General features: G+C 40.8%; 1 protein-coding gene across 2 annotated transcripts in view; it reads right to left on the bottom strand.

Moving 5' to 3' along the window:
- Positions 1-351: 351 nt before the first annotated feature.
- The window catches only part of epha4a (eph receptor A4a), a 33605-nt gene continuing 23074 nt past the window's right edge, over positions 352-10882 (bottom strand). The window contains exons 7-18 of one of the 2 annotated variants that reach the window (XM_058395352.1): positions 10606-10765; positions 10156-10267; positions 9011-9069; positions 8617-8730; positions 8277-8462; positions 4635-4696; positions 4339-4548; positions 3943-4119; positions 3608-3801; positions 3136-3294; positions 1430-2243; positions 352-1159 (exon numbers count right to left, since the gene is read on the bottom strand). In XM_058395352.1, coding sequence (XP_058251335.1) covers positions 2129-2243; positions 3136-3294; positions 3608-3801; positions 3943-4119; positions 4339-4548; positions 4635-4696; positions 8277-8462; positions 8617-8730; positions 9011-9069; positions 10156-10267; positions 10606-10765 — 1548 coding nt within the window. In that variant the 3' untranslated portion in view covers positions 352-1159; positions 1430-2128. The remainder of the gene's footprint in view (positions 1160-1429; positions 2244-3135; positions 3295-3607; positions 3802-3942; positions 4120-4338; positions 4549-4634; positions 4697-8276; positions 8463-8616; positions 8731-9010; positions 9070-10155; positions 10268-10605; positions 10766-10882) is intronic. The other variant, XM_058395353.1, reaches the window with a different exon arrangement.

The raw sequence follows: 10882 nt of genomic DNA, 5'->3' as shown, positions 1-10882 counted from the left end.
ACTAGATAAAAAAAGGACCATAAATAAATGAAATGTACCTAAATTCATTTTTTTAAAAATGAAAAACAAACAAACATAAAACAAACAATGGCATTATATATATATATATAGTTACAAATAAGCACATTGTTAATCTACACAACTAGATTAACTGAGCAAAATAAAAAATGACCAAAAAAATAAAAAATAAATCCATTGTTAGTTTGATTCCCCAGAATTAAACTATATTTAAGAAACTTGGCACAATACATTCTACAACTCTGCAACTCCTCCACATTCTTTGCATATTTCCAATCAGGTGCTCAAAAACAAATTAAAAAATAATAATAATAAATTTGAGGAAGAAAAATGTTGTTTTTTTTTTTTTCAGGTTTGGAATGGAAATGAACAGACAAACAAGATCTCTGGCTTTCATGAAATGTTAAATGTCAAGTTTTCCCTCTTTTTTTTTTTTTTTTTGCTTTTTTAATCTAAAAACATTCCTGCAGTTTTAAAGTTCACATTCCATTCCATGTCCATATTCCAGTTCCCAGAGCCACAAGTGAGGTGCTATTGCTAGCTGCTAATCCTCCGAGTCTGCGATTTAGCTTAGCGTCTTCAGAATTCATGATAGCTTATGACTTCCAGAAGGCTTTAATAAAAGAAAAAAAAAAAAACTCCAGTGACATCCTTGTGGCTAAAGAAATCAAAAACAGTGAGGTTTCCAAAAAAAAAAAAAAAAAAAAGCTAGCAAATGGTTCTGTTTTATTTTTTCCAGCAACGTTTCTCTCTATGTCTTCTTGAAGTTTTGAGTGGTCCTCAGAGCAAGTGTCATCCTTTACAGAAACAAAAAAAATACACACACACACACACACACACACTCTCACTCTCATACACACACAGGTGTAAATTTCATCCAGCTAAGCTGCTAGCATATGTTCTGTTGCTAGCATCCTTTCAGTCACGAAAAACATGATAGAAATGCAGACAAAACAAAGCTCTTGTGTGTGTGGTGGGGGGGGGGTGCAAATTATCTGTAGCCTCTTCTCTGCTTGTTATTTGTGTCTGGAAGATTTTCTGCAGTTGAGAGGAATCTTGAGAGAAGACTTGTAAATAATTTGTGCTTTCGCAAAAGGTGGTGAAGGATGTGGCTACGACGCAGAAACCTCATGACAGGACCCTACAGAGAAAAAACAAAATGACAGAGAAAGTAAGTGAAATGAACGTTTGAGGCTAGTGCTTTAGTGCTAGTAATCCTCAGAGTTGAAATAGAGGCTTTGCTTCGCTGCTCAAGAGAAAGCTGTTTCTTTCTTTTTTTTTTCTACCCTATTGAATAACACAAGGATAACTTTTATCATTATTTCTCCCTCTCAAAATCCCACCTTGAGGACTGTATAAATAACAGCAGAGGAAACAGAGCAGAGCTCATAAACAATGGAATAGCGCTTACCTTAGTTCCATCCAGCTTCCAGTGAGTGGGAATTTCACAGCCACAGCTTGAGCGAGGTTGAGAGAGTGAAGGGGAAAAAAAAAACCCATAGAGACCAAGCTGGAGAGAAAAAGACGCAAGAGAGATCTCAACTCAGAGCAGCGTTCTCTAATCCGTCGGCGCGCATGAGTTGCCAGCCAAGTGGAGACAGATATTCCATTTCAAAGGGGCGGAGACGCTTCACGTGAAGCCAGAAATCCCAGAAAGAAAAAAAAAATTATAATAAAGAGCTTCAGAATGTCTTTTTTTTTTTTATTTTATTTTAAAGCCACAGTTTTTAAATCTGCAGGTGGACCGAACGATGAAATGGCACGAATTCCAAAAAGTTCTACGTATTTACATTTACATACATACGAATAAAACAAGGCGATGGAAAAAGAAAAAACCAAAAAGAGCATGCCCTCGAAGTTCCATCGTGTAGCAAAAAAATGAACGTAGTTTCACAACAGCGCAGAAGGGAACGAATCCTCCGAACAAAAGGTGAAAAAAAAGTGCCGTTAGCCGTTCGTCCTTGTTTTTTTGTCCTTTTTTTTTGTCTTCGATTCGTTTTTTTTTTAAAGTGCGTAAATGAGGATGAGGTAAAAAAATGTTTTTTTTTTCTGTCTAATAATGCAACAAAACAAAAACAAGAGGGAGGAAAAAAAATATGTGAGTTTCTGATCAGACTGGAACCATCCTGTCCTGTATCTGCTGCATTTGGGACAACATTCCCTGCGCGCTGCTGAGGATCTTGTCCTGGTGCGCGGCCGAGGAGATGCCTATCCTCGTCATGTCTCTGTTGGAGGGGGAAATAAAAAAGCGGTGATGAGAACATAACCGAAAGCACATTGTGAAATAACGGTTTTTAAGGTTTCTGTAAAGCATCATAAAAACCTCAAACCAGCACTTTATTCTGCGTGTGTGTTCTAAGCATTCAAACTGTTCTAAACCCAAAAAACTAGCATCTGAGAGGGGGAAAAAAGTGTAATGTTTCTAGACCATATGTCAAGGCAATGCTTCCTGCTTTGCACTGTTTTAAGAGCAAGCTTCCATTCATTCAGTTCAATTTATTTCTCTAACAATAGACATCATCACAACGCAGCTTTACAGAAACCCGGATGTTTACGGCTCTATATTTAGGTCCCTAATGAGAAAGCCAGAGGTGAGGTTAGCGAGGAAAAGCTCCCTGACACAACAGCCATGAGATTCAACACTAAGGAGGCATCAGTTCTAGCTTTCAAGACAAGTACGATTAAAGGTTTATCGTAGTCCTGTTGATGTTTACACAGTGGCCAGGAAAAGCACCTGTACGTAAACTTTTTAACATATTTTTAAATGATCAAGCTACTTATAGTTGTTCTTTTTACTCAGGTTATCTAAGGTGTTTGTTTTTGACCTCTATAAGTAATGATATCTTCATGCTGGTTTGTATGTTTACGATGTTTACAATGTTAGCTAGCTTTTTTTTTAATAAAAATTAGCTAGCTACATCAGTTATTTGCTAGCTAAATCTCAGAAAAAAAGTCTCAGAGGGTTGTCAGTAGAGGCCGTAGCTCCTCTTTTTCATTTTTTTCCACAGTTCCTAAAAGTCATTAATGACACTATCACCCAACATCCACTCTCAAGCGACATATCAAGCGTGCTCTTAGCCTAGGCGTGGGCTTCGGTGGCAGATTTTCATGACTTACTCTTGCGTCATGTGCACTACCGCCTCTGGGGTGGTGTAGCCGGCGGCGGTGAAGTTGTCACGGTAACGCTCCATGTTGATGGCTGTTAGCCAGTCAGACACGGTGCCCAGGGGAGTAGAGAATTCTGGACTGCTAGGCTCTAGAAGGGTGGTGTTGGGTCTGGAAAAGAGAGAGAGAGTGTGTCACTTTGTTGCTTAGGAGCTTTCTATATGCTATTATTTCATAGGTCTTACAGCTAAGTATTTTACAGAGTTACAGGTTCACTGGGGCACATAAAAGTTTACAACACTCCTCGTCAGAGCTACTATTAAAAAAGAAAAAAAAAAAAAAACGAAGCCATAGCCAAAATCTGTATATTTGTGGTAATGTACAGTAATATACATATAAAATAATGATCCAGGGATTTATTTAACGCTTTCTTGATCCAATGCAAGATTTTATACTAAGAGATTTAAGGGGAATATTATTATACCTTGCTATTTCTCCTCCAGTCCTCTTTAGCGTATTGGGATTACGGATTAATTTGTCCAACATATTGACGATCTGGCTAAATTTGGGTCTCTCAGATCGCTCTTTTTGCCAGCAGTCAAGCATCAACTGGTGTAGAGATATGGGACAGTCCATTGGCGGGGGAAGCCTGTATCCCTCTTCAATGGCTTTTATGACCTGAAAAAAAATGAGAGAGGGGGAGTGAGAAAGCTGAAAGAGGCGAGAAAGCTGAGAAAGCAGAGAAAGCGAAAGGTCACAAACTGGCCTCCTTTCGCATCTCTGAATCAACATGTTCTCGAAAAATGTCTCTTCACTCACATCCTGGTTGCTCATGTCCCAATATGGCCGCTCGCCGTACGACATCACCTCCCACATGACGATCCCGTAGCTCCACACGTCACTGGCTGAAGTGAACTTCCTGTACGCGATGGCCTCCGGTGCTGTCCAACGAATGGGGATTTTTCCACCCTGCGATTGATAGGTTCCCATTATTTCCTTTCAAGAGACACAACAAACACGAGCGACGAGGTTAATCACACACACTCACCCACACACACACATGCGCAAAGCACTACAGCACTATGGGTTAGTAACATTGAAAGCAACAGCTTGGCACAGGCAGAATTGCTAAAAGCTCGGTTATTCACGCAGATCATAGCAGCATGAACCTTTTTTTGAGATTTTTTTCGGCTTAGCGACGCTTTAAAAACTTACTCGTGTTGTATAAGCTGCGTCCGGATCTTCCTCCAGCACCCGAGACATGCCAAAATCAGACACTTTACACACCAGGTTGCTGTTGACTAGAATGTTCCTGGCGGCTAGGTCACGGTGGACGTAGCTCATGTCTGAAAGATACTTCATTCCCGATGCGATTCCTCGTAGGATGCCGACCAGCTGGATGACCGTGAAGCGGCCGTCATTTTTCTGTGGTGAAAACAGTAGTCTTTTATTATTTTTTTTTCTTTTAGCATCATTAGTGTTAATAATGTCAGGTTTAATGTTAGACTCACCCTCAGGAAGGCATCGAGGGAGCCATTTTCCATGTACTCTGTGATGATCATTACAGGTTTGCCTGTGAAAAAAAAGAAAATCTTTGCTTTCACTTACCATCATTCCGAAAACAGCATGCTAACCCAGCCTGTAAGGCTATCATAGATTGTTAGATATGCTACATAGCAACCTCAGTTGACTATCAAAATAATGACAAAATATTTAAAAAATAGTTCTGAAATATCATTAGTACATCTTGGGAAGAAAATTTAACATTGTATAGATCAGTAAGCACTTAGATAGCAATTTGTCTCCACTAGCCTTCAGAAAAATGTTAATGATTGAAGCTTTCACTGTTAGCTATGCTTAAATAGTGAGGTAACTTATATAAATATCTGGGAAAAAAAGAGGAGCATTACTTCATCAAAATGCTAATGTTTCATCTTGTGAAGAAAATCTAGCAAGGTTTAGTTCAGTTAGCACTCAGCTAGCAATTTGTCTTCATTAGCCTTCAGCAAAATGCTAATGTTTGAGGTTTTCACTGTTGGCTATGCTACACAGAGAGGTAACTTTATCTAAGCATGTCCTTTAAAAAAAAAAGGAGAATTACTTCATCAAAATGCTAATGTTTCATCTTGTGAAGAAAATCTAGCAAGCTTTAGATCAGTTAGCACTCAGTTAGCAATTTGTCTCCACTAGCCTCCAGCAACATGCTAACATTTGAAGCTTTCACTGTTAGCTAAAAGGCTTGGTTAACAGTGCTACATAGTGCTATATATGCTAAATAGTGAACTGATTTTATGTACACATGTCCTTTAAAAAAAAGGAACATTAAAATGCTAATGCTTCAGTCTGTGAATAAAACCTAGTAGGTTTCAGTTTGCAATTTCTCTCAACCAGCCTTAAGCAACATGCTAGCATTTGAAGCCTGTGTTTCAAACAAACATAAACTCCATTTTGAAGTAATACAAAGCTGCCGCAGCTGTAATTCATCTTTCTCCCCCGCTTCTGACCTCTCTTTCTTTTCTCTTCCTTCGGCTCACGCTTCTTTGCTAGCACTACTTCATAACTAGCAATCAACGAACCCATCTGCTCAACAAACACTATGTTGTCTCAGCCAAAGGCTCCACAGAGGCTGCCTCATGAATGGTAATCATCTCTGCCACGCATAGACAAAATACAGAAGAGAAAAACTAATCAAAAACCTTGAGAAAGAGAGAGAGAGAGAAAACACCCCGTGCACAATAAGCAGTTTTTCATTGTTTCGTTAGCCGTCTGGTTGCGTAACTGTCTCAGGCACTATTGGAAATAGAGAGAAAATGTGGTTTTGAATGAAGAAAAAGTGTTCGTATGTTGCTCAGAAAGTTTGTTTAGTGCGCTTTGAGTGACACTTCCCAATCAAGAGCCTTTTTTTTCCTCACACTTGCTCTGTCTTATTTGCATAGGTGTTATTTCCCTTGCTTTTTTCTCTGCGTGTTTGTTTATTGAATGCATCCATTGCCGAGGGCCGATTGGACCTCCTTTGCGGAATTACGAGCCCCTCTTTTCACTGAGCCAGAGAACAGCGACGTTGATGCCTTTACAATGGATGACAATCACGCGCGCACACATGGGCTCTCCACCTATGAGAAATCATTATGGTGTAAAAGCTGTGGGTTCATTATGCAAATGCAATCTCGCGCTGTTGCGTTTAGAGCCGATGTGTTGCCGTGCCGTCTCTGAATGCCTACTTTGGGGGTGGGGTGGGGTGGTTTTGGAGTGGGGTGTTTGGCATCTCCCACTTTCCCTCTCTCGCTTTCTGTCTGTCAGAGGCTTGGGGGCATTTGGTGCTTATTTATTCAGGACACTTGCAGTATCATTAGTGAGTTAACACATTTAATTGGCCCTGTTGGAGATGGAAGGACCACCATTATTCGCCCGGCAGTAACAATCAGCTTGAGTCCTCTTTAGTCAGGCCACGGTTTTTATAAGGCCTCGTACTGCCATTAATAAAACCAACAGCTCTCACCAGGCCAACTAGCCTGGAGTTAAAAGGGCCACTTTTAAGACAGAAGGAAAACTAAGCTAAACACCTTCCACTTGCTTTCTTTCTTGGCAGTGTCTGATCTAATGCACTACTATAAAGCAGAGGATCTACCAGAATATCTATCAGAATATCTACCATACATCTACCAGAATAACTATCAAAATATCTACCAGACATCTATCAAAATATACTAGATATCTAGCAGAATATCTACCAGATATCTAGCAGAATATCTACCAGATATCTAGCAGAATATCTATCAGACATCTACCAGAATATCTACCAGATATCTAGCAGACATCTACTAGAATATCTACCAGATATCTACCAGGATATCTATCAGACATCTACCAGAATATCTACCAGACATGTACCAGTCTACCAGGTTTTCTTCCTAGCCTATCTTCCTCAAATCAGATTCAAGCCAAGAAGGCAAGCCAAACCTTTCTAATCTCACCCAAAACACATGCACCCCTGCAATTGTCCAATAAATCAATCCTGTGGCAGCTATGCAATCTATACAACCACACAGATACAGATTAAGATACAGGTCTAACATCAGAAAGGTGATCTCAAGGTGGTATTCTACTGTAGAATCCTAGCTTCCTTCAAATTTGATGCATTCTGTATTGCTTTTCTTCTCACCACGGTTGTACCGAGTAGTTTTCGTCCAAGTCAACCTTGTTATTCATCTCTGATCTCTGAGAGCAAAGTAAACGTGAATGAACTGCATGTAGGACCTAAGGTTGTGGGAAGGGAACTGAAGATCTGTTAGACCACCTGCTCTGTAGGATTGGTTGAGCTAATAGTTTTGCTTTCTGACTTTATTGAATTCATTGGCCTTTTCTGCTGTTGTAGCCCATCCTCCTCAAGGTTTGACACATTCTGCGATGATTTTCTTCTGAATGCCACTTGCTGTAACTTTCACTGGAATCAGGTTTCATGCATTTGAGTAAATTAGGTAAGGTACTGAGCAAATCAGGGGCAACAGTGCCATGGAAATCTCCCTCAGACTACATGGGCAAGAAACTACAAACTCAGTAAGGAGGTAATCTACTTTCCCCTCGATGTATGTACTGTAAATGTGCAACTCTGGGAAAAGTTTGAAAAATATAAGTGGCTTGGTATGAGTTATGGCAGAGAACAGACGTCAAAATGTCCTTGCTTAATCCACATCTACAGGCAGATACTTTCAATCAACACGGCGATACTAAAAAGCTGCGATGTGATACCTGCCAGTCTGCCAAGATTCCAGGGCTGGCAGAGAAGCAGCCACTGGAAAAGACGAGCTCGATTTTCATCAAGGTGGAAAAAAGGGAGTATGTAATGGAGTATGTAGTTTTAGATATATATTTTTTTTTATTTAAGCTGGGCGCCAAATAGTGATTACGATGCACTAGGTAATTTAGAACATAGAGCAGGAGAACAGCACTCAAGGGGGCTTTCGATGCCAAGCACCATGCCAAACCCTAAACTTGTTAAACTGGGAATAAAAATAAAAAAATAAAAATCTGTCGACTGAGCAAACCAAGTTCCAGTACCGAGAGGCGAAGGCTTGAAATGCCTCCAAGGCTCACAGAGACTTGAGAATTAAATCTGGGCTAAGTTTTCTGATGCTTCGTCCAACAATACTCACATTTAGTGACGACTCCCTCAAGGTGGATGATGTTGGGGTGATCGAACTGGCCCATGATGCTGGCCTCGCTCAGGAAATCGCGCCTTTGCTTCTCCGTGTATCCGGCTTTGAGGGTTTTGATAGCCACGCAGATCTCTCGTTTCCCCGGCATCTTCAGACGGCCGCTACACACTTCGCCGAACTCACCTGAGACATACATGCCGCGCTGTTATATAACCGAGACACAATACTCTGGGATTTCAAAGACTGTGGTGTATTTAGAGGACGCCTTTTTTTGCAGCAAATAAAGCGATCGGAACATTGTGGACGCTGAATGGGACACAGCCGGAGGGCTTCTTACCGATGCCGATGACCTTTTCGATCTTAATGCAGGAGGCGTCGATCTCTTTGGCGAATTCGCGCACTGCCTGGTTGGGGTCCTCGTACGTGAAAGGGTCCACATAGATCCGCACCCCTGTGGATGGATGGATGGGTGGATAGATGGGTGGATGAAGAGAGAGAGAGAGAAAGAGAGAGAGAGAGAGAAAAAGAGGTAGAGATGAATGCAAGAACTAACAGTAGTGCAGGCAAAAACACACCAAAATGGGAGACATCTGTTTTCTATTCATGCCACGCTTTTTCTCTAGCTCCTGTCAACACTCGTTTTCTGGATCCCCCTTTGTTCCTTTTTATTCATCTTCCCCAGCAAAATCAGTGTGTATATTGATACGTTTAGTCAGTGCTCTTCTTATTACCTGGGTGTAGGTGTTTCTCTTCATCTGAATCTTGCTTGGCTTTGCTGTATTTACTCCTCCTAGAAAAAAAAGAATATCTGAGCATTATTCAGGCAGGCAGAAACCTTAAGGAGTAAATAATGCCGAAGCTTTAAAGACAGAGAGAGAGAGAGAGATGCAGGAAGTGTCCGAAATGGTCAACCCTATCCAAACACACACTCCTACCTCTCAACACACACGAACAAACATGACCAATTCCCCTCTCTTCCTGAGAGCTCCAGGGTCACCTGGTCTAAGCAGCAGGAGTTCTAACACACACACACACACTCACACACATACATACACACCCCGCTGTGCACAGGGTCACCTGGGCGAGTCAAATCAACCTTTTCAGGAATGCGACTGTGTTGTTATTGTTTCTTCGGCTGCAACCCCGCGTTGACAAAAGCCCCCCTGAGGTGGGTGGGAGAAAATGGGAGAAAGAGGAAGGGTGTGTGTGTGTACGTTTGTGTGAAAAAGAGAGAAAAAGAGAGTGTGTGAGGACAGGGAGGAGGGGAAGATCTACAGGTAGAACAGGAGGCCAGGCTGTATCGCTTGAATGCTTTGGTGTGTGTGTGTGGGAGAGAAAAGAGAGATAGAAAGAGAGAGATCCAAAAATCGTATTGTTCTTTAATTAATGAAAAAACCTAATTACAGTGCTGTAACTCATCGTTAATTATTTTCCTATAACAGCACACCCCCGAGTGTGTTATTTCTTACTTAACACTTCTTACTTATCTCCAGATTCTTCATATTTCCTGAAATAGTGATTATATTATTAAAGATTATATCAAGTGCTGGTTGCTAGGCAACAATTCTAGAATATTCCTTGTTGTATATACAAGTATATATATTTTTCTCTCTGTGTATTTTGGACCCCATTGATAAAAGGAAAAAAAGCTAAGGTGTAAAGGTGTTCTGCATTCTTTTTTTTTAAAGGGACAATGTCAGGAAGTGGGAGCTTTTTTGGAAAACAAAGAACCCATTCATTTAGGGATGTGATTGGAATTTGGGACACAGGTGATCATCACAGCTGATAACATCATCTACAAAGTCAATCTCGGGACAGAAAAGAAAAGAAGCGCTCGCGCTTAAAGCAAGCTTTTTAATCGAGACCTTTGGCGTACCTGCGTCCGATGACGAAGACGGCGATGAAGATGAGCAGCAGGACCACGCTGCCGATAACGGAGACCAGAAGGACCGTGGAGTTTGCGCCATCGCCGATAATAGGAGAAGGAACTGGAGGGTGAAAATAAAAGCTTTTAATGTTTAAATACTGACGCGAGATCTTAAAGCTTTAGCTATTAGTACACAGACATAAACAAACAAACAAAACATTCTGTTGCTGTTTAATTCAATGCTTTTTTACTCTTTTTTCTTTTTCCTTTCAAAAAAGCCCTATCTAAGCTAACAAAGCCCTATCTGTTCAAAAAAGCAGTCTGTAATTATAGACACATCAGCCACTAGAAAGAAAAAGAAAAGAAAAGCCTGAAACTTAACTCTTGTGTCTTTGTTTGTAAGAGGAAAAATGTTTGCTTTACCGAAACATTTTTTTTTTAAATGTAGAGTGTACACACCCGAGTTGGTCATGAATTCGAAAGGAGCGCTGAATTCTCCGTAGCCGGCAGCAGTGCGGGCTCGTACGTGGAAAACGTAAGTGGTGAGAGGACTCAGTCCTTTGATGTCAGCGCTGCGGGATGCCGTCTTCATGATGCGATAGCTGCGCTCGTTCTGATCCTGATTACACAAAAAAAAAACAATTGATGTGCGAAACTACAATAACTACTCCGTTATTTCTAGCTAGGTGTGTTTACATGGTTTATAGATGCAAGTGGCGTAAATGATTATAGTGAC

This window comes from Hemibagrus wyckioides, linkage group LG07 (genome assembly GCF_019097595.1).
Source record: "Hemibagrus wyckioides isolate EC202008001 linkage group LG07, SWU_Hwy_1.0, whole genome shotgun sequence".
Taxonomy (NCBI): Eukaryota; Metazoa; Chordata; class Actinopteri; order Siluriformes; family Bagridae; genus Hemibagrus; species Hemibagrus wyckioides.
The sequence above is the reverse complement of the archived record's forward strand: the minus strand, read 5'-3'. Positions and strand labels throughout refer to the sequence as shown.